Source organism: Scyliorhinus torazame, chromosome 7 (assembly GCF_047496885.1).
Source record: "Scyliorhinus torazame isolate Kashiwa2021f chromosome 7, sScyTor2.1, whole genome shotgun sequence".
Classification (NCBI taxonomy): Eukaryota; Metazoa; Chordata; class Chondrichthyes; order Carcharhiniformes; family Scyliorhinidae; genus Scyliorhinus; species Scyliorhinus torazame.
In genome coordinates this window covers 108,774,857-108,799,211 of record NC_092713.1, presented here as the reverse complement: position 1 = coordinate 108,799,211, position 24,355 = coordinate 108,774,857, and the positions used below count along the sequence as shown (strand labels likewise).

The following is a 24,355-nucleotide window of genomic DNA, read 5'->3' as shown; positions in this document are numbered from 1 at the left end:
TCCCCCAGTACGCAGACAAGGCCCGCCCCCTAATACAGACCACGACCTTCCCTCTGTCGACAGAGGCTTGTCAGGCCTTCAGCCGCATCAAAGCGGATATCGCAAAGGCCACGATGCGCGCCATCGACGAGTCCCTCCCCTTCCAGGTCGAGAGCGACGCCTCCGATGTAGCTCTAGCGGCCACCCTTAACCAAGCGGGCAGACCCGTGGCTTTTTTCTCCCGAACCCGCCATGCTTCAGAAATCCGCCACTCCTCAGTGGAAAAGGAAGCCCAAGCCATAGTGGAAGCTGTGCGACATTGGAGGCATTACCTGGCCAGCAGGAGATTCACTCTCCTCACGGACCAACGGTCGGTAGCCTTCATGTTCGATAATGCACAGCGGGGCAAAATTAAAAACGACAAGATCGTAAGGTGGAGGATCGAGCTCTCCACCTTCAACTATGAGATCCTGTACCGTCCCGGAAAGCTGAACGAGCCGTCCGATGCCCTATCCCGCGGCACATGTGCCAACGCACAAATTAACCGCCTCCAAACCCTCCACGAGGACCTCTGCCACCCGGGGGTCACTCGGTTCTACCACTTTATAAAGTCCCGCAACCCCCCCTACTCTGTGGAGGAGGTCCGTACAGTCACAAGGAACTGCCACATCTGCGCAGAGTGCAAACCGCACTTTTTCAGGCTGGATGGTGCGCACCTGATCAAGGCTTCCCGTCCCTTTGAACGCCTTAGTCTGGATTTCAAAGGGCCCCTCCCCTCCACCGACCGCAACACATACTTCCTGAATGTGGTGGACGAGTACTCCCGTTTCCCCTTCGCCATCCCCTGCCCTGACATGACAGCGGCCACAGTCATTAAAGCCCTTAACACCATATTCACACTGTTCGGTTGCCCCGCATACGTCCACAGCGACAGGGGGTCCTCCTTCATGAGTGACGAGCTGCGCCAGTTCCTGCTCAGCAACGGTATAGCCTCGAGCAGGACGACCAGCTACAACCCATGGGGGAACGGGTAAGTAGAGAGGGAGAACGGCACGGTCTGGAAGACCGTCCTACTGGCCCTACGATCCAGGGACCTCCCAGTTTCACGGTGGCAGGAGGTCCTCCCGGACGCTCTCCACTCCATCCGGTCGCTACTGTGTACTAGCACTAACCAAACGCCCCATGAGCGCCTCCTTGTCTTCCCCAGGAAGTCCTCCTCTGGAACGTCGCTGCCGACCTGGCTGGCGGCCCCAGGACCCATCTTGCTCCGAAAACATGTGCGGGCGCACAAGTCGGACCCGTTGGTCGAGAGGGTTCACCTCCTCCACGCGAACCCGCAGTACGCTTACGTGGAGTACCCGACGGCCGACAGGACACGGTCTCCCTGCGAGATCTGGCGCCCGCCGGCAACACGCACACCCCCCCCCCCGACACCAATCACCCCCTCCCTGCCACCAGCGCACCCCGCCACCGCCCCCTTCCCGGGAGGATCGGTCCTCCTCCCAGGTCCGACCAGAAGTGAAGCTGAAGCAGAAACCGTAAGGCTCCCGGAGACGACAACACGGGAACAAGCACCACTACAGGGGCCGAGGCGATCGACAAGGACGACCAAACCGCCCGACCGACTCGTGGCATGGATGTAACACTACAATGTTGTGGACTTTAACGAGAACTTTTTTTCTTTTCCCCCTTACGGCTACTGTAAATAGTGCAAAACAAAAAAAAAAACCCTGTACATACTGTGATGACATGCAAAAGTTTTCCTCCCAGTACCAGCCTTGTAAACCCCTACCACCATGCGAAGCACCACCCCGCCGGGTTCATTTTTAACAAGGGGTGAATGTGGTAGTATGCATTAGGGGTCATGTGGGACTGTGAAGCCGTGATGTCATTGGCTGACAGATCCCGGGTCCTGGTTGGCTGTTGACCTCTAGCTCCGCCCTGAAGGCGGAGTATAAGAACCAGGAGTTCTCCCCCGCAGGCCAGTCTGTTACTGAACTGCGGGGAACAAGTCACGCTTAATAAAGCCTCATCGACTTCATCTCTATTTGTCTCTCGTGAGTCTTTGTGCGCTACAGGCACATGCAGCAAAAAGGGGGGGGCTATGTGTGAAAATATATGGGCAGTTACTGGACAGAGCTCAAACACCACTGGACAAGACCAGACAAAAATGGGAGGACGAACTGGGGACAGAGGTAGGGTGGGGACTCTGGAGCGAAGCACTAAGCAGGGCTGCTCCACCTCCTCCTGCGCAAGGCTAAGCCTAATGCAGTTCAAAGTGGAGCACAGAGCGCACCTGACCAGAAACCGAATGAGCAGGTTCTTCCCGTAGGTGGAGGATAAATGTGAATGGTGCCAGAGGGGCCCGGCCAACCACACCCACATGTTTTGGGCTTGGCCCAAACTTACTGGGTTCTGGACAGCCTTCTCCGAGGCAATGTCCATGGTTGTGGGGTTGAGGGTTAAGCCATGCCTGATAGTGGCAATCTTTGGGGTATCAGAGCAGCCAGAACTACACATGGGGAAGGGGGCTATCGCTCTTGCTTTCGCTTCCCTAATTTCACGCCAAAGAATCCTGCTCGGCTGGCGATCAGCAGTACCACCCACAGCTGCACACTGGCTCACTGACCTTTCAGAATTTCACCACCTGGAGAAGATTAAGTATGCCATCCGAGGGTCAGAGGAAGGCTCCCTGGATACTTGGGGGTGGTTTGTCCGCATGTTCCAAAACATGGCCAGCAACGAGAAATAAGATAAGAATAAAAAACCAAAACCCAAAATAGATGAGGAGATGGGGAAACACAAAAGAAGAGAATAGGAGGAAGCTTTCCTTGAAAATAAAAGCAAAACATAGCTGGAGCCAAAGGGGGAGAGGGGACCATAGACCGATCCAGAGCGTGGCAAAATGTATATACGGTCAATTAAATGAAAGACAAAATAAACCTCTCTGTACAATAAAGTAAATTAACGCGGGTAAGAAAAATGTGATGTATATATACAGTTGTTTATAAGTATGAGAAATGCCAACAAAAGGGTTTCCAAAAAACAGAAAGTAGTCATTGCCTAGCATTCATGCAGCAGTAATGCTACTCGTCATTTGTCAGACTAAACCTAAATGTTGTCCAAGTCTCACTACATGTGGGAACATTGGACTTCATTATCTGACAAGTTCCAAATGGTACTGAAGACTGCAATCATGAGCAAATATCCCCAATTCTGACAATGCAAAAGGGACGGTCATTTATGGAATCAGTGACATGGTCGGACCCAGCACACTGCCCTGAGGGACTCTTGCAGTGATATCCGGAGGTTGAGATAATTGGCCTCCAACAATCACAATTATCTTTTTTATGCTAGTTATCACTTCAGCTAGCAGAAAGTCTCTCTTCCAATGCCCACTGACTTCAATTCTACTGAGCTCCTTGATGCCATGCTCGATATCCTTCAGAAGAGGAAATCTGACATCCTCATCCGCTGTGGTTTACATATGACTCCACGCTGACGGCAATGTGGTTGATCCCTAATTGCCCTCCACTGTAGCCTAGCAAGCCACGCAGTTGTATCAAATTACTACAGAAAAGTTGAATAAGAACAAACCCAGATAGATCACCCGGCATCAACATCAGAAATGGAAAGGGGAGAGGGTGCAGCTTAACAAGGTCAAGAACGGCAGTGGAGGAGAGCGGTTGCGGGCAATGGAGCTCCTCCAGCAGTCACGTCCCGTTCCACAGGGGGGGGAAAATAAACGCACAAACTGGCCAGATTGCCCCCCACCTCCGCACGGCAGAGGGGTATGACAAGCAGGGACTGAGCCAGCAGCAGGGACCGACCGACCCCCCCCCACGGCGGCGACCACGAGGCAGGCGGCAGAACAAAGGAGGACTCCCGGCCCGACCAGAAGCCTCCCTCTCTCTCGACCCTCCTGACCCGGTGTGTGGGTGAGTGAGAGAAAAAAGGAAAAAAAGAACTTCCCCTTTCTTTTTATATTTAAAAAAAACTTTTTGAAAACTTTTTGAAAAAGACTCTTAAAGAGAAAGAATCTTTTTTTCCCATTTTATCCCCATTTTTTGAAAAAGGGGTTTAAGTGGGTGGAAAAATGACTTAAAGGAGAGAAGGGAGGGGGAAAGAAAAGAGGGGGGATAAAAGGGGGAAGAGAGAAAAGAGGGAAGGGGGGAAAGAAAAAAAGGAAAAAAATGCCTGAAGGGAGCCAAAGCAGAGGGAGAAAGGGCACCACAAGCAAAAGGGGCAGTAGGCGAGCCAGCTCAGACGAGCCAACCGGCGCACAAAGCAGCGAAACGGAAAGTTCGCCGCCACAAAAAGAGCTGGACGGACAGCAGCACTTTCCCCTTGGGCCGGGGGGAACTGGAACTGGAAGGCAGCCTTTGCCGAGGCGCTGAGGGGACATCAGCAGGAAAACAAGGCAGAGGCTAGAGCAGACATGGAGGCTGCAGTGCAGGCAGCAATGGCCAAGGCCTTGGCGGAGGTGCAGCTCGCCCTGGGCAGAGCAGAGGAGGAACTGGAAGCCCAAGAGGAGAAACTGGAAGCCCAAGAGGCGACCATTAAGGAGCTGGAAATAGCCCTGACTGACATGAGCGACCGGGTCACGGCCCTGGGGAAGGAGGTGGCGAGACTGGTCACAACACAGGGGAGCCTGAAGGGCAGAGTGGACGATCAGGAAAACCGCTCAAGAAGGCAAAATGTACGGATAGTGGGCTACCAGAGGAGATCGAGGGTAGAAACCTCACGGCATACGTGGCCGAGATGCTGGGCAACTTAGTGGGGAGGAAAACTTTCCCCAACCCACCAGAAATGGACAGAGCACACCGGTCGCTGTGCCGGAAGCCCAAGGCAGGGGATCAACCGAGGGCAGTTATAGCTAAACTAAATCATCGCATTCCTGAAAGAGTTTGGCGTCTTCTCGGGCTACAAACTCAACATGAGCAAAAGCGAGATCTTCCCGGTACACCCACAAGGACGAGGGACAGCACTAATGGGACTGCCGTTTAAACAAGCCCGACACAAATTCCGCTCCCTGGGATCCAAATAGCCCATGACTGGAAAGAGATCCACAAATGGAACCACACAGTCTGACAGAGGAAGTAAAAAAGGACCTGCAAAGATGGGACACACTCCCACTCTCCCTCGCGGGGAGAGTGCAGACAATCAAAATAAAGGGGCTACCCTCCCAAACCTACTATTCTACTACTGGGAGGCGACGGCCGAGCGAATAAGGGGATGGATCAAGGAGCCAGAAGCTGAATGGGTGCACGCGGAAGAGGCCTCCTGCATGGGGACCTCCCTCCAGGCCCTCGCCACAGCGGCACTCTCATCCCCACCCAAAAAAACACTCCAGCAGCCCGGTGGTGATAGCCACCCTCCAGTCCTGGAACCAACTACGGCAGCAATTTGGCCTGACCAAAATGTCGGACGAAGCTCCCATCTGCATCAACCATAGGTTCACACCAACGCTGACTGATGCCACCTTAAAAAAGTGGTGACAGGACGGAGGGACACTGACAGTCAGGGACCTATACACTGACGGCAGGATCGCAACACTGGACGAACTGACAGAGAAATTCCAGCTAGCCAGGGGGGAACGAGCTAAGGTACCTGCAACTCAAAAACTTCCCACAAAAGGAGGCAAGGACGTACCCACAACCGCCACGACAGACTTTACTGGAAGAGTTACTGGACGCAAGCATCCTAGATAAAGGGAACTGTAGCGACACGTATGACCGACTGGTAGAAAGGGCCGACACCATACTGGACGCAACAAGAAAGAAATGGGAGGAACACCTGGGGATTGAAATAGGGTGGGGACTCTGGAGCGAAGCACTGCATAGGGTCAACTCCATCGCCACATGCGCAAGGCTCAGCCTGACGCAACTAAAAGTGGTACAGAGAGCCCACTTAAAAAGAACCCGTATGAGTAGGTTCTTCCCAGAGGTGGAGGATAGATGCGAACGGTGCCAAGGAGGCCCGGCCAACCACGTCCACATGTTCTGGTCTTGCCCTAGACTTGCGAGATACTGGGCAGCCTTCTTCGAGGCAATGTCCACGGTGGTGGGGATGAGGGTGGAGCCATGCCCGAAAGTGGCGGTCTTCGGGGTATCAGACCAGCCAGAACTATTCCTGGGGAGGAGGGCGGACGCCCTTGCCTTTGCCTCCCTGATCGCCCACCATAGAATCCTGTTCGGCTGGCGGTTAGCAGCACCACCCAAAGCTGCAGACTGGCTGTCTGACCTCTCAGAATCTCTCCAAATGGAGAAAATCAAATTCGCCATCCGAGGGTCAGGCGACGGCTTCCACAGAATGTGGGAGCCATTCACCCAATTGTTCCGGGACTTGTTTGTGGCCAACAAACAAGCAGAAGAATAGCCAGGTAGCCAAGAATCAGGGGAAAGTAGCTAAGGCATGAGAGGGACGGATAGACCGGGGGTGGGGACAGCTAAACCTAAGAGGAAAGAATGGCGAACCATAGGAGAAGAGAAGGGGAAAGGGGGCAGAAGGGGGGGGGGAAGAGTGAGGAGACAGGGAACAATAGAGGGGAACCAGAGAGGTGAGGGTGAGGCAGGGAAATGATAGCCGGAAGGAGAGCACGGGAAACGATAACAAACTTGGCATCTACAGGGACTGAGAACAAGGAACATCTGGGCGAAAGACAGGACGAACGGCTGAAGCGGAGGTGAATGCAAGAAGACAACGGCAGCGAAATATCCGGGAGAAGCAAGTGACAACACCAGCACCAGACCCACTCGCGTATTATCCCCTGTAATTGTTTCTCCGGTACCCAAATGTATATGTATCTCCCCAGTTTCCCCCCACCCCCCCACAAACAGATGCCAACCTATGTATCAAAAATAATATTGCCAATTGTACAGAGTTGCTGCTTTTGAGCTGGTGTGTAATACCCTACCAGTTATTTTGTTTTGTTTGTTCTTTTTGTGGTATGTTTGTGTGTGCTCTTCTCTTCTATATATATACATATATATATATCTTATTCTGTGTACATAAAGGTAAATATACTTTGTTCAAAAACCCAATAAAAAACATTTATAAGAAAAAAGAAATGGAAAGGACAAAGGCACACCCAGCCCATCGACTGGGTGAAGCCTTCTTCACTAAAATCTGGGGGGAAATTGGGAGAGCTGCCTCACATAGCCAAGCAACAGCCTGACATAGGCATATTCAACAAAATTCATACCTTATAGCCAATGTCCCAGACTCTAAGATCACCATCCTTGGATTTGTCCTGTTCCGAGGTAGCGGCACAGTAGTAGATGGTCATGAGAGAGTGGTACTGGGAGTCCTTTGGACCTCATGAAGTTTCATGGCATCAGGTCGAACAAGGAAACCTCCTGCTGATTACCACCTGTCACCTTCCCTCAGATGATGAATCAGTGCTTCTCCATGCTCCACACTTTGAAGGACCAATTAGGGTAGCAAGAGCATAAACCGACAGATAGTACTCTGGATGCAGGACTTCAGTGTCCAAAACCAAATGTGACTCAGCCAGCTCAGTCAGCAGTGATGCTACTGAGTCCAAAAGACGTATCTGCAAAACTACACCTACAACAGGTAATGGGAAAACTAACAGGAGCAAAAAACCTACTTGACCTCAACCCCACCGAACTACCTGATGTAGGCGTACATTAAGTTCTCACTTAAAGTTGTGGTTGTATTCCTGAAAATCATCATTTTAAGTGCAAGGTTTGTTCCTATAGGAATCAATGTTAAAACTGTAGTTAGGTCCTTTAAGACCTTTCCTATCAGAGAAAAACAAATATTAAAACATTATAAGCTCTAAATTGAAATATTTTATATTGTTAAAGTCCTACATTGGTAAATTGAATAACTTAAAATCAAAAAAGTTTTTAAAATAAAATAAAAATATAGCTTCCTACTTCTTGTGTTCGCTGCCAATCTTGCTTTCTGAATCTCCCAGTCCCTGATCATCCTGGTCTGCGCAGATTCTCCCCCTGCACAACTCTCTGTCTGTGGCCTCTCCTCCTCCCCGACATCTGAGCTGTGGCCTCTCCCCCTCCCCATCCTGAGTTGTGGCCTCTTCCGCTCCACCACTGGCACACAGTGATAGCTATGTGTACAATATAGAAGCTTTACTGTAACAACTCGCCAAGTCACCTTTGACAACACACTCCAAACCCATGGCCTCTGCCACGAAGAAGGACATGTGTAACAGATGGAAGGGAACCCCACCACCTGCAAGTTCCCCTCCAAGCCACACATCATGCTAATTTGGAACTATATCACCATTCCTTTACTTTTGCTGAGTCAACAACTTACTTCCTAACCGCAATGTGGGTATACCTATAGCAGATTGACTGCAGCAATTCAAGAAAGCAGTTCACCATTATCTTTTCACGGGAAACTAGAGGTGGGCTATATATGCTGACCTTGTCAGTGATGCTCACACCCCACCCAAGAAGAAAAATAAAATTCCAACTTTCTCCCTCCCTGCATTGCCTCCGTCAATCAAATATTATTGATACTGCATCAGTTCTTAAAAATGATTGCCCCAATACCAAGGCACATTGACCAAGGATGCTCCCTGATTTAAACTTTTGTCAGTGTTAAAAAGTCAGTCAATGCAGTGGTAAGTGTATACCAATTGGCTAGGATCTAAAGGGTACTGCTGGGGACCCCTGCTCACTACCATTATTCAGTAATCATAAAGTGTGCATGCTTGGGTATTGGTTGATAACAGAATATGGCTCTGCTTAGTTGCCCCCACCAAGTGACCAGTGATTCATTAAGCAGGGTCACATGTCTTACCTGGAGAGGTATGATCAATTGGGTAAAACAGTAGTGAACAAAAATTGTCAGTTTGGAAATGTAACCTACCTCAACCAAAACACCAACATAAGGTATAGATCCTTCATCATACTTTACAAAGAACAGCTCAGGATTTGTTTTCCATACTCCTAACCATGTACTTCTTGCACGGAGCTTTTCGGTGAGGTACTTGCTCATTGCTTCATCTGCTTCTTCTGCCTTTGTAGAAATAAAAAATGTAATATTTTAAGTTTTAGTCCACATAAATGACAAGGCAGATGACTGTCACACTACTTGATCTTTGAAACAAAACTGTATTTTTCAGTTCGCTGCCGTATATTAAATTTAACCTTTTGTAATACTATGTAAACTGTTAGCAGGTTACTCAATCATTTGAGAAATCACAAATAAGTCAGGTCCCAGGCGGATGATTCCCAGCCGCTTCAGGCAGTCCAATTCTGCAGTGACCTTTGGTTTTAGTGCATATGGGATGGGGAGGGCCCAGAAATACTGTGACTGGGCCTCTCGGTCCAGTGACATCTTGGCGGAGGCCCCCTGATGATGCGTGCCAATACCACATCCAGCCCGTCAGGGTACATATGGCACACTTGCTGCCAGTCCAGCCGGAGGCGTTTCAGCCAATCAGGCCCCAGCAAATTTGGACCCGGGCCTTTCACTACCACCAATGGTAGGTTTGCTGACTGTGCCCCGTATTCCATGGGGACTTCCGAAGTGCCCGCGATCTTCAATGGTGCCCCCCATGAATGTCACCAGCTGAGCAATGGTGCCCCCGTGTATGTCGGTGTCGCGCAACGCCAAAACACATATACCTCAGTGGATTTGGTTGTAAGTGCGGCGGATGATCACTAAACCCGCAGCTCCGGTACCGAGCTCGATTTGAATTGGGAAACCGTTGATCCAGACCTTCACTTGGCTGGGCACCACCTGTGGCGTTGAGACACAGTAAAGTGGCGGGCCCCCTCCAGCTGGTCATCTTCGAAATGTGTCTGCCTTCTGGGACGGTCATCAGGGTAGTGGAGGCGAGCTTCCTCATGGGCATCCGTTTCACCGGCTTCTCCAGGTACCCGGTGTTTGTCCCATATGTCTGAAGTCTCCGATGTGGGGGAGGTGCGGAGTCTCTCGCTGGTAAAGTGTTGCCTTTGGTCCTGGTCTCCTAGATTGCATTTCCAATGACAGGAGTCTGGAACGACAGCACTGGAGAGGAGCACTCTGCGCCCTGCTTGGCATCCTAGGTTTAGGGCAGCCATTCCCCAAAGCTCCTCCGGACACCAGTTTCACCACTCTCCCGGGACAAAGCTACTTTGGTTGCTTTCTTCAGGTCAAGATGTGTCTCTCCCAATAAGCGTTCTTCAGCTGCCATATTCCAGATATCGCAGACCAGGCGGTCTCAGAGCGCCTCAGATAATTTTGGGTCGAACTCGCAGAACTCAGCGAGTTTACATAAACGGTCCAGAAATTCAGTTAGTTTCTCCCTGGTTCTGGGTAGCCGTATGGAAATGAAAGCGGCGGACAATGACAGGTCGTTTTGGGTCAAAATGGTTGTCTACCAGCATGACTAAATCTGCAAAATGGCGGGTGTCAGATGAGTCTGGAAAAGTCAAACGTTTGATGATATTGTAGGTCTCTGCGCCACAGACCGCTCGGAGGTTCACCGCCTGTCTGCCAACACCGACAATGTTGATCAGTCAAAAGAATAGTGAATTTGCTCAAAGTTTTGGGTCAAATCCTCAGTTTCGGTGTTGAACGCCTCTAACTTACTGATAAGTGCCATCCCCGCTGCATGAATAGACTTCCTGAGGCCTAATCGAGGTGGGCCTGGGCCTGGTCCGAAGGAAATGGCGTCTCCTGCAGCTTCACTTTATCCTCGTCGCCAGTGTAAAGTCTCAGGCAAGCGACTACTCGGAAGCGATGACTGAAGTTAGATTTATTATCTTATATATTTACACCTCCTACTCCCCGTATTTATGTTCCAGCAGTCTCTGGTTTAAGTAGGTAGCTTCGCCCCCCTCATCTGGGTAGATCATACTCAGGTGAGGACACAAGGACTCCGATGTTGCAGGTCCCTGGGCCTCCTGTAGGGTTATAACACTCACCATACTCTGAAACCAAGTGACAGGTGCCAGCTGCAGAATCGTCTGTAGGCAGAACGTGTAGACGAAAGTAGAAATTATAGAACAAGGGGCAGGATTCTCTCAGGGCGAGCTGGTTCAGAGAATTGGCAATCGTGACGGTATTTTGCGCGACGCCGGTCCGACGCTGTTTTACAATTCTCACAACCAGCGAAAACGGTGTGATTGTGATCGGCGCCGCGCAGCCTGGAGAATCGCCCGAGGGGGTCCGTTCATCGATTCGCCGGGCTCCCAGGGATTCTACGGCCCAGATGGGCCAAAGTCCCGATGGCGTGACATTCTAACCTGCTAATAAAAATCATCAGCCAGTCGTGCTGGCTGACGATGCGGGAGCAGGATCAGGTGAGGGGCCGGCGTGTGGGGGGACCTACATCTGTCGGAACGGGGGGGGGGGGGGGTGGGGGGGGCATGGGGACGAACAGACAGCCATGGCAGGGCGGCGCCAAAGCCACAGCCTCCATTACGGCGGCCAGGCTGATGGGCATCAACCCCGAGCGCTAGCTGAGCGCAAGCCTGCTGGGCGTACGCATGGGTGTTGGACCGCCAGGGGATGGCCCTCCCAGCCGGCGGCACCCACCGACGGGTGGGTCCAGGGCCGCACCCATGGCAGCCCCTGTGAGGGCAGTGCCATCCAATGGTGGCGCTAGCAGGAGGGACGGGCAATAGTGGTCGGAGCATGGAGGGTGTGGGCAGGGGTCTGGGTGCATGCGTGGCTGTGGCGCAATCAGCCAACCGGGGCAGACATGTAGCCCATGGCACCTGGCTGGAGAGGGACCATGCGCCATCGTTAAACATGTTGTATATCCCCCACCCCCTGCAGATCATAATGTTTGGGTACGCGATGTTGGCCGCCGTGGTGGGTGCCGCTGCCCTGCATATAGCCCTGTGGCAGCGTTGGCGCAGAGAGGCTGCGCCAGCGGCAGCCGCAGCAGAGGGGCGGGCTGCAGCAGAGGGACAGGCTGCAGCAGAGGGACAGGCTGCAGAGGGCCAGGTGGCACCTGCTCAGGCTGCAGGGCCGCCCGCCCGACGGGCGCAGGAGGCCAACAACAACGAGGGCGAGGAGCAGGATGAGGAGGAGGTGATAGTGGCGCCAAGGCGCCGATGAGGTCTTGTGTCTACCGGCGCCGCATGTCCTTCGAGGACCAGCCGGACAGGGCATGCAGGAGACTCCGGATGAGCCGGGAAACCGTCGCCCACATGTGCCACCTGATAGCACACCTGGCACCGCGTGGCACTGGGGGAGGTCATGCACTCCCGGTGGCCGTCAAGGTGACGGTGGCCCTGAACTTCTATGCGATAGGGTCGTTCCAGTTGCCGAGTGTGGACCTGTCCGGCATCTCCCAGGCATCGGCGCACCGGTGCATCCGTGCAGTGACTGACGCCCTGTATGACATCGCGGACCGGTACATCCAGTTCCCTGTGGACCACACCCACGAGAATGCCCGAGCAACGGGATTCGCTGCCGTGGCCAGGATACCCATGGTACAGGGGGCGATCGATGGGGTGCATGTCGCCATGCGGCCTCCAGCGGAGAACAGGGACGTGTTCATGAACAGGAATGGGACCCACTCCATGAATATTCAGGTGGTCTGTGACCACCAGATGAAGATCCTGCACGTCGGCGCCCAGTACCTGGGCAGTGTACATGACGCGTTTATCCTGGCACAATCGTTCATCCCCTCCATGCTCGATGGACCCCCCCCCCCCCCCTGCTGAGGGGCCGGTTGCTGGGCGACAAGGGTTACCCGTTGCGGTCGTGGCCCATGACGTCTATACGGAGGCCACAGACCGACGCGGAGAAACACTACAATGAGGCCATTGCAGCAAACAGGGGTGTGGTCAAGAGGTGCTTCGGGCTGCTGAAGATGCGCTTCAGGTGCCTGGACCGCTCAGGGGCGGCCCTCCAGTACCTGTCGGAGAGGGTCGGCCGCATCGTTGTGGTCTGCTGCGTCCTCCACAATATAGTCCAGCAGAGGGGCGATGTGCTGGAGGAGGAGGAGGAGGCAGAGGGCGAGTCCGAGGAAGGGGCTGCCTCTCCAGATGAGGGGGAGTGAGGCAATCGACGTGACATGGGGGCTGGATATGGACGTGAGGCTGCACGGCGCCACCGGCTTGGCCAGCGAGCATGCGAGGCGTTGATCGCCGCACGTTTCACCAACTAGGGGGGTAGGGGCTCGCTGAGCAAGGGCACTGGCACCACTGTACGGCATCACCTCACCACCCCGCATCCGCACAACACCCAGGAGACGCACCTCCCACACCACCCACCGCACTCCCACATGACCACATGCACAACACCCTTCCACTACACATCCACCTGCGTCATAACGGGCTGGGTTCACACGATTGCTTGTGGAAGCGGGTGTAATCAATACCATGGAGGATGATGACAACCCGCTAAACACTGTCTGACTCATGGTCACATTTGCACCCTCCACCTGGGTGGTCCCTGTATGCGTGCTGGGCACTCCATCACATGGCCATGTTGAATCGGTGGCGGTGGGATGCCATGGACGTCTGGGGGAGTTGTGGGGGGGGGGGGGGGGGAATTGCACCCACCTGGGATCAACGTTCCATTGCCCCTCGACCAGTGGCACTCAGTCCCCTAATCGACCCTGCAGGCATCGGACATAGCACAGAAACAGCTTGCATTGGTGTAACAGTGAGTTTAATTAGAAAGGTTACATACACGTGCCCTAGCCCTTATAACTAAACTGCGCCCTGCACCCGTGCCAACTTACTAGTCTAACTTCCTGGCCTTCCGGGCCCTACCACTAAGTCTCTGTGCCTCCCCAGATGGTACAGCAGGGGTGGAGGTGGACTGCTGAGACTCCTGCCCTGCGACTTGGCTCCCCGTTGGTGCTCGTTTCCTGGGGCGGCCTAGCTTGGTGCCACCCTGGTCCGCCCGCTGCCCACCAGATGCACCAGGGACGGAACGGGGGGAGTCCGAGGTGCCGCGGTGTTCCGGGCCCTCCCTTGCAGGAGTCACCAGAGGGACCCCAGAACATCCTCCTCCCGGGCCTCTCTATGGACGGGGGTGCGAGCGGAGACAAGCCCCGAAGGCACCACCGACACCTGACGCTGCCAATCCTGGAGGCCCGCTGTGGTATCGACCACGGTCCTAACGTCAGCAGCGATGGAGCCCAGGGAGTGGCCCATCCCTGTCTGGGACTGCGCCACCTCCCTCTGGGCTTTTACGATGCCATCCAGCATCTGGCCAATGCCGCGGATGCTCTCAGCGATGGCCTGCTGAGACTGGGCCATCACCTGGGCAAAGCCGCCGATGCTCTCAGCGATGAACTACTGAGACTCGGCCAGACTGTGGAGTGCGGCTGAGATATCCAGCTGGCTCTGGCACATGGCTGCCTGTGAGAGAGCAGCCCTGTCCTGGGCCACAGACGATGCATGCTCATGAAGCCCCACGTCTTGCATAACCTGAGCTATGGCTGACACCGTTGCCCCCATTGCCTCCACCGCGGACGCCACCCGTGCGGTGACGGCCTGGGTGGCAGCCATGACCAGCACCACTCCCTGCTCCTGGACGCTGATGGACTCCTCCACCTGCGTCTGTAGCTGCTGGAAGCCGGCCATCATCCCGTTGTTGAGTCCAGAGTTCTTCAAATTTTTTTCCAGGGACCCATTTTTACCAACCGGCAAACCCTCAGGACCCAACCCGGCCGACCTTCGCGAGCCACGCCAGCCGACCTGCACGACCCACCATTTTCTCTTACCTTGTTTGCTGCTGACAAAAATGGGGGAAATGGTTTTGGGCCCCTTTGGCCCTCATACACGCTCCTCCAATGGAACCTGTTGGGTGAAGGTGAAGCCTTCCCGTGTCGGAAAGTATGGAGTCTCCATCTGTCCAAAGTTCTGCATTTTTTTCTTGTCAACTTTTATCAAATAAAAAAACCCCGAACTTGTAAAAAAAATAAAAATAAAATGAATAAAATAAATTTTAAAAAAAATTAAATGAATAAAATAAATTAATAAAATGAATAACCCCCCCCCCCCCGAACTTGTAAAACAAAAAGCTGCGACTGTTTTTTTAAAAAGCGGCCGCACTGCGTATGCCTGCCAGATCATCGGCGCTCGTGAGCATGCACACCGATGATCTGGCACGCATGCGCAGTGCGGCCGCATTTTTTTTTACATGTTCGCAGCCATTTTGAAGGCCGCTTGCAGCCGGCGTTATTAACAGCTGGCTGCTGTGGCTGTTGCGTGCAGATTTGGGCGATCGGGAGCACCGCAACAGAAGGCTCCGTGACCCTCCCGACACCCGCCCGCGATCCACCCGCCGGTCGCGCCCCCGAGTTTGACAATGCCTGTTATAAAGTACACTAATACATGGACTGCCTCTTACTGCTCATGAAAAGATAACGTTCTGGATTTTAAAAAGGATGTGTACTTCAATAAAATTAATATAAAAGGATATAGAGAATTTTTTTTCCCCTTCAAATTTAGAGTATCCAATTCTTATTTCCAATTAAGGGGCAATTTAACGTGGTCAAATCACCTACGCTGCACATCATTTTGGATTGGGGGGTGAGACCCACTCAGACACATGGAAAATGTGCAAACTCCAAATGGACAGTGACCCAGGCCGGAATCGAACCTGGGTCCTTGGCGCCTTAAGGCAGCAGTGCCGACCACTGCGCCACGCCACCATGCTGCCCTAAGGATATAGGGAAAAGAGCAGGAAGTCAGGTAGCTGGTGCCACTGTATGCCAAAATGCTTCCTTTTAAAATGTAATTTAATGATTTGGTGAAATTTTGTTTATATACCATAAAAATCTCCTAGTGATATTTCTTAAAAGACAACTTGAAATGTAGACATCTGCTGTAACAGCAGGCATCAAAGTACATTTTTGAGTTTCTCTCCACCTGGTGACCAAATGTATGCAATAGAATTCAGATTTTAGCTTTAATAAAAGGAACGCTCAAACTGCCAATTTCTTTTTATAACTTTCAGCGCTCATTTACCTCAAGAGACAATTTGCATCTATCCCCACCTCAAGTGCACCTTCACTTCTTCCCTGATTTATCTCATACATTGTAGACCTTTGAGAAGCTATATTTACAAAAAAGGCAGTCCTGAGGAATAGGAAAAGTCGTTTCTTGCCAATATTTTCCCTTCCACTCTAATTACATTGATTTTATATATCGAGACCCTTGAACTCTGCCCAAGTGACCATTATTCATATGTGAGTCTTGTTATTGATTCTTTTCACTTGTGGTGCACAAGGCAACTTTATTTGTTCCCACAACAAGGTTTTTCCTGAAACAGGTCACGAGCCTGAGGGGCTCCACTCCACAAGAAGCATGGCTGACCAGGAATCTCTCTCACACTTAGGGCCTGCCAATGGCATACGTTGAAAAGATACTCAACCTGTTCGCCCTAGTTTCGGGAGCCGTTCGGAGGAGGAGGAGCAGTCTCTGTGTGAGTATAAAAACCTATTTTAACCCGGGGATCGCGGCCTAGTTTCGGGAGCCGTTCGGAGGAGGAGGAGGAGCAGTCTCTGTGTGAGTATAAAAGCCTAACGGTAACTTCCTGTTTTCCACTTTTTTTTTCCAAAAGTGACGTCAGAGGGAAGCTGTGATCTGATTAGTTGATAGCAAATCTACCCCAAATTTTTTTAAAAACACAGCTAAACTCGTAAACTTAAATTAAACTAATTAATTAATTAGAGATGGCTAGTAAGGTGATGTGCTTGAGCTGCTTGATGTGGGAGCTGGCCGATCCCATTGCGAGCTGCAGCGACCATATCTGCTGTAAGTGTTGGCTGCTCGAAGAGCTCCGGCTCAGAGTTGATGCCAACCGGGGCCACCATGTAGTCCAATGGACCAGGCTAGGCACGGGGATATGCACCATGCTAACATATCGGCCTTTAACCTCCTGCAGACAATGGATATTGGAATTTAACCAGCAATGGTGGCTTTCCTGCTAGTCTCTGCAGGCCTGGGAGATGCCCTGCGGATGTACGAGCTACCGCTATTCAAGGAGGAAGCTGCAGCAGCGGAGCCTGCCCAAGAAGAAAATGAGACAGCGCTCAGGATGGGAAGATGCTAAGGAGGCACCACAAGTGGTCTTGCGTATACTGACAGCGCCTGTCATTTGGGGATCTGCTGGATCGCGCATGCTGTCAGAAACATCGGCTGAGCAGGGAAACAGTGCAACATACCTGCCAGATCATTACACACTGGCACCGCAGGAGCATGGGATTGGACACCCACTCCAGATGGCCGTCAAAGTGAGGGTCACCCTGAACTTCTACGACATGTGATCCTTCCAGGCGCTGACTGGGGACCTGTCAGGATCTGAGAGTTCGGTGCACAGGTGTATCAGTGCCATCACGGAGACCCTATAGGCCCAGGGGGCTCAATGCATCCATTTCAATGTGGGTCGAGCTCACCAGGATGCCCAGGCAGCAGGGTTCACCGTCATGACCCAGATCCAGGGGGTGATCGATGGGATACATGTCCCCCTACGAGCACTTACAGATGGCAGGCTGCTCTACACCAACCGAAAGGGGTTCCACTAGATGAACATGCAGCTGATATGTCACCATCAGCTGCGCATCATGCACGTCTGTGCTCGATACCTAGGCAGTGTGCACGATGCCTTCATGCTGGCACACTCGGCAATTCCTGACATGTTCGAGACGTCTCCCCAGCTGGGAGGCCGGCTCCTGGGCGACAGGCGTTATCCACTGCAGTCATGGCATGTGACGCCGATCCTGAGGCCACAGACCAACGCCGACATCCGCTACAATCACACCCATGCAGCGACCAGGGGCGTGATCAAGTGGCGCTTTGGCCTCCTGAACATGCGTTTCAGGTGCCTGGACTGCTCTGAAGGGGCCCTCCAGTATGATGCTGAGAGGGTCGCCCACTTCAGTCTTCCACAACATTATGCAGCAGAGGGGCGCTGTGCTGGAGGAGGAAGATGAACACCAGGCCTCATCCGATGATCAGGATGCGGGGGAGGGCGAGGTTGGGCAGGACATGGGGCCCAGGCAGGTACAGGACACACAACATGTGCGCCAGGGCCAACATGCACTGGACGCTCTGAGGGGGTGGAAACGACACTGGCCAGGGGTGCACGGAAAACGCATCCCAGCCCCCACCCCCTCCCTTCCTGGCCAACCCCCCACCCCGCCGCGCCTGCAACCCTTCCGTAATATGTACCTGCAGCACTAGGTGTGGGCCCTGGGTTGGCAGTAACACCGGGTCTGGCAGTAACACATGGGATTGAGGATGATGACAACCCGTTCTGCGATGTGTTCTCGTGCTCCCACATCGTTTGACAACGTCTGATCTCTGCCCATGGGAACACTTTCCACAGTCTACCTGGGTGATCCCTGCATGCAATGTGGTCATCACATCACATGGTGCCATCGGATCCCTGGGGTGACAGTGGTGGGGACAGATGGGGGGAGTGGGGAGCCCTGGCCACCCCCGTTGACCCATCCCGCCCCCCCCCCCCCACCCCCCAGCTAACGGGTCAGTCCAGACCAGCCCAACCCTCACACCCTTTTGACAGAGCACCGACGCAGGTTGTACCAGTGTAAATAGGTGTTTAATGTGACAACGTATATACAGGTTGGGGCCGTAGCTCCTATAACTAAACTGTGCCCTGCACCCGTGCCAGCTTAACTGGTGTCTAACTTTCTGGTCTTACAGGCCTTAATGCTACATTTTGGTGGATACCCAGACGGTACAGCAGGAGTGGAGGAGGTCTGGGTCCCTGTTGGCAGCATTCTTCTGGGCCCAGGATGGGCCCGGCAGCTGCTCAAGTGTCCCAGGTGGCCTGGTGCCATCTTGTTCTGCCCGCTGTCCACCAGGGACAGGATGGGGGGCGGAGGTGTGGCACTAGCTGGGTGCGGGGGACACCAGATGGACCCCCCTCCCAATCTCCAGCAGGACCTGCAAGACACTAGACAAGACGCATGAGCAGGGAGACAGTGCAACATACCTGCCAGATCATTACACACTGGCACCGCAGGGGCATGGGATTGGACACCCATTCTAGATGGCCGTCAAAGTGACGGTCACCCTGAACTTCTACGACACGTGATCCTTCCAGGCGCTGACTGGGGACCTGTCGGGATCTCACAAGAGTTCGGTGCACAGGTGCATCAGTGCTGGAGGGTGGTGGGTGTGAGTGTGGGGGTGCGGGTGGGGTGTAGGGTGGGAGTGCTTGGGGTGTTGAGAGTCTGGGTGCGGGAGTGGTGATCAGTGTGGGCATGAGGGGGTGGTGCAGGGGTTGGTGATGGTGTTGGGGAGGGGGTTGAGACACGTGTCACGGGGAACCGCAAATCAGCAGGATCTCATTTCCTCGCCCGCAGCCGAACTCCACCCCGGCGACCTCCCTTTCTTCTGGGTCGCTGACCACATTCAGAGCCCTCTGCGCTGCCACGGTCAGGGGCCGCAGGCCATATTCCACCGCTCCGGCAGTTATCTCCTTGGTGGGGTTGGGGCAAACAGAAAATGAGTGTTCGACCATCTTATTGGCTGGGATGGTGTATGTGGGGAGTGCAGTGTGTATATATAGCTGCAGCTTGTCAGCCTCCTGAGTGTCAATTGCAAAACTGGCGAATCCAGCAGTTTCTCATTGGAATTGATTGTGTTCCACGTGGCGCCGGTGCTATCCCCTTAACAGTAGCTGAATCAGTCCAGGTGTGGCACTAGTTTTGCTGTCGTGAATTTCCGTGAATCCTGCGCCAGCGTCAGCACTTGTTCTCAGAAATGGAGAATCCAGCCCAAGGAGTCTGCAAAGTGATACACACCATCCCAGCCAACAGCAACGAGAGCAGGTTAAGTGAGTGAGAAACATTTGGAAAATGGCACATAATGTGAATTTATCCACTTTGACAGGAAAAATAAAAAATCAGCATATTATTTAAATGGAGTGATTGCAGAACTCAGTCGTACAGAGGGATCCCAGTAGATGAATCACAAAGAGTTAGTATGCAGCTACAGCAAGTGATTCGGAAGGCAAATGTAATATAAGAGTAAGGATGTTTTGCGATATTCACATAAGGCTTTGGTGAGATAACATCTAGGCCTGAATTTCAAGCTCCCGATAGCAGGTTTCTAGGTGGAACAGAGCATGAAATAGCACAAATGAGCTTCACACTGGGTTCCCATTTTCTCCAACCTCTCAGCAATTAATGTGACAGATCACCCTTGCCCCAATTAATGACTACGTGTTCTCAACCACCCAGCCTCAATTTCAGGGCTGGCAGATTTCACGATTGTCAGGGAGACCCAAAAATGATCAGGTTTAAGCTTGGGTAGGAATTAGGGTGAGGGTTGGGACACCATCTCAGTCCCTTTCTAACTTGTGCACATCCTCACTCACCTCTCTCTCGCCCTCCCCCCCCCCCCCCCCCCCCCACCCCTTACCAAACTGAAAACAAATCTTTCCGTGCACTCCTGGGACTTAAGCTCTGTGGAATTCCTGAACTTTCACTTCTGTCCACTGTAGTTTCCATCACTGCAGGGACTAGAGAGGTGCCAGCCAAACTCATTGATTGGCAGTTCTCTAAGGCGGGAAATCTTCACTTCCTCCCAAGTGGGGGCGGAAGTCCCACTTTCAGCCAATTCATAGAATCCCTACAGTGCAGAAGGCCATTCAGTCCATCAAGTCTGCACAGGTCCTCCAAAAGAGAACCCTTCCCAGGCCCGTATCCCCGTAATCCCATCTAACCGTTGGACATCAAGGGGCAATTCAGCTTGGTTAATCCACCTGTCCCGCACATATTTGGACTGTGGGAAGAAACCCACGCAGACACGGTGATAAAGTGTAAACTTCAGTCACCCAAGGCCAGAATTGAACCCAGGTCCCTAGAGCTGTGAAGCAGCAGGGCTAACCACTGTGCCACCCTTAACATTAACTTGAGCATGAAATAGCTGCAGGGCAGGTAATGTTGGCGGGAATGTGTTCCCTGCCTGGCCCCAGAATACTTGGTATGGTTTTGGTCTCCTTATTTAAGAACATAATTGCAATAGAAACAGTTCAAAGAAGATTCACTCGACTGATTTGTGGAATGAGGAAGTTATCCTATCAGAAATGTTTGTGCCTGTATCTATTGGGAGTTTAGAAGAATTTTGGATTTGGATTTGATTTGTCACCGAGATACAGTGAAAAGTGTTGTTCTGTGTACAGTGCAGACAAATTGTTCCATACATGAAAAAACATAGCACATACATAAATACACAATGTAAATACATAGAACCAGGCATCGGGTGAAGCATACAGAGTGTAGTACTACTCAGTAGAGAATATGTGTGAAGAGATCAGTTCATCCATAAGAGGGTCATTCAGGAGTCAGTGGGGAAGAAGCTGCATTTGAACCGGTTAGTGCGTGTTCTCAGACTTTTGTATCTTTCCCAAGGCAGCAGAAGTATAGACAGAGTCAATGGATGGGAGACGGTTTAGCGTGATGGACTGGGCTGTGTTCACAACTCTCTGTAGTTTCTTACGGTCTTGGGCCGAGCAGTTGCCATACCAGGCTGTGATGCAGCCAGATAGGATGCTTTCTATGGTGCATCTGTAAAAATTGGTAAGAGTCAATGTGGGCATGCCGAATTTCCTTAGTTTCCTGAGGGAGTATAGGCGCTATTGTGCTTTCTTGGTCGTAGTGCCGACGTGATTGTTGGTGATGTGCACACCTAGGAATTTGAAGCTGTCAACCAACTCCACATCGATACCATTGATGCAGTCAGGGGTGTGTACAATACTTCGCTCTCTGAAGTCAATGACCAGCTCCTTAGTTTTGCTGACGTTGAGGAAGAGATTGTTGTCATTACACCATGCCACGAGGTTCTCTATCTCCCTCCTGTACTCTGACTCATCGTTGTTCGAGATCCAACACACTACAGTTGTGTCATCAGCAAACTTGTAGATGGAGTTGGAGCCACATTTTGCCACAGTCTTGTGTGTATAGGGAGCATAGTAGGGGCTAAATACGCAGTCTTGCGGGTCCCTGGTATTGAGGACTACAGTGAAGATGCTGTTGTTTATCTGATTGTTGTCTATGGTTCAGGATGTCGAGGACCCAGTTGCAAAGGGAGGAGCCAAGTCATCGGTTTTAGAGTTTTGATATGAGCTTGAATGAGAGGTAATCTTATTGAAACATTTAAGACCATGAGGGGACTTGACAGGATGGCTGCTCAAAGGATGTTTTGCCTTATGGGAAGGTCTAGAACGAGGGGATACAGCTTAGAACATAGAACATAGAACGATACAGCGCAGTACAGGCCCTTCGGCCCACGATGTTGCACCGACATGGGAAGTCAAAAAAACAAAAGCCATCTAACCTACACTATGCCATTATCATCCATATGCTTATCCAATAAACTTTTAAATGCCCTCAATGTTGGCGAGTTCACTACTGTTGCAGGCAGGGCATTCCACGGCTTCACCACTCTTTGCGTAAAGAACCTACCTCTGACCTCTGTCCTATATCTATTACCCCTCAGTTTAAGGCTATGTCCCCTCGTGCTAGCCATTTCCATCCACGGGAGAAGGCTCTCACTGTCCACCCTATATAACCCCCTGATCATTTTGTATGCCTCTATTAAGTCTCCTCTTAACCTACTTCTCTCTAACGAAAACAACCTCAAGTCCATCAGCCTTTCCTCATAAGATTTTCCCTCCATACCAGGCAACATCCTGGTAAATCTCCTCTGCACCCGTTCCAAAGCTTCCACGTCCTTCCTATAATGAGGTGACCAGAACTGTACGCAATACTCCAAATGCGGCCGTACCAGAGTTTTGTACAGCTGCAACATGACCTCATGACTCCGGAACTCAATCCCTCTACCAATAAAGGCCAAAACTCCATAGGCCTTCTTCACAACCCTATCAACCTGGGTGGCAACTTTCAGGGATCTATGTACATGGACACCGAGATCCTTCTGCTCATCCACACTTCCAAGAATTTTACCATGAGCCAAATATTCCGCATTCCTGTTATTCCTTCCAAAGTGAATCACCTCACACTTCTCTACATTAAACTCCATTTGCCACCTCTCAGCCCAGCTCTGCAGCTTATCTATGTCCCTCTGTAACCTGCAACATCCTTCCGCACTGTCGACAACACCACTGACTTTAGTGTCGTCTGCAAATTTACTCACCCACCCTTCTGCGCCCTCCTCTGGGTCACTGGTAAAAATGACAAACAGCAACGGCCCCAGAACAGATCCTTGTGGTACGCCACTTGTAACTGAACTCCATTCTGAACATTTCCCATCAACCACCACCCTCTGTCTTCTTTCAGCTAGCCAATTTCTGATCCACATCTCTAAATCACCCTCAATCCCCAGCCTCCGTATTTTCTGCAATAGCCTACCGTGGGGAACCTTATCAAACGCTTTACTGAAATCCATATACATCACTTCAACTGCTCTACCCTCGTCTACCTGTTCAGTCACCTTCTCAAAGAACTCGATAAGGTTTGTGAGGCATGACCTACCCTTCACAAAGCCATGCTGACTATCCCTGATCATGTTATTCCCATCTAGATGATTATAAATCTTGTCTCTTATAATCCCCTCCAAGACTTTACCCACAACAGACGTGAGGCTCACTGGTCTATAGTTGCCGGGGTTGTCTCTGCTCACCTTCTTGAACAAAGGGACCACATTTGCTATCCTCCAGTCCTCTGGCACTATTCCTGTAGCCAACGATGACATAAAAATCAAAGCCAAGGGCTCAGCAATCTCTTCCCTGGCTTCCCAGAGAATCCTAGGATAAATCCCATCAGGCCCCGGGGACTTATCTATTTTCAGCCTGTCCAGAATTGCCAACACCTCTTCCCTACGTACCTCAATGCCATCTATTCTAATAGCCTGGGTCTCAGCATTCTCCTCCACAACATTCTCTTTTTCCTGAGTGAATACTGACGAAAAATATTCATTTAGTATCTCGCCTATCTCTTTAGACTCCACACACAACTTCCCATCCCTGTCCTTGACTGGCCCTACTCTTACCCTAGTCATTCTTTTATTCCTGACATACCTATAGAAAGCTTTTGGGTTTTCCTTGATCCTACCTGCCAAATACTTCTCATGTCCCCTCCTTGCTCGTCTTAGCTCTCTTTAGATCCTTCCTCGCTACCTTGTAACTATCAAGCGCCCCAACTGAAACTTCACACCTCATCTTCACATAGGCCTCCTTCTTCCTCTTAAGAAGAGATTCCACTTCTTTGGTAAACCACGGTTCCCTCGCTCGACGCCTTCCTCCCTGCCTGACCGGTACGTCAAGAACACGCAGTAGCTATTCCTTGAACAAACTCCACATATCCAGTGTGCCCAACATTTGCAGCCTACTTCTCCAACCTACCCCCCCCCCCCCCCGTCATGTCTAATGGCATCATAATTGCCCTTCCCCCAGCTATAACTCTTGCCCTGCGGGGTTTACTCATCCC

At 51.9% G+C, this 24,355-nt stretch overlaps 1 protein-coding gene across 1 annotated transcript in view; it reads right to left on the bottom strand.

The window, feature by feature from the left end:
* The window catches only part of LOC140426443 (testicular spindle-associated protein SHCBP1L-like), a 294,116-nt gene that overhangs the window by 265,485 nt on the left and 4,276 nt on the right, over nt 1-24,355 (bottom strand). Inside the window, exon 2 of the mRNA XM_072511238.1 lies at nt 8,842-8,991. Within this exon, the coding sequence (XP_072367339.1) occupies nt 8,842-8,991 (150 nt within the window). The remainder of the gene's footprint in view (nt 1-8,841; nt 8,992-24,355) is intronic.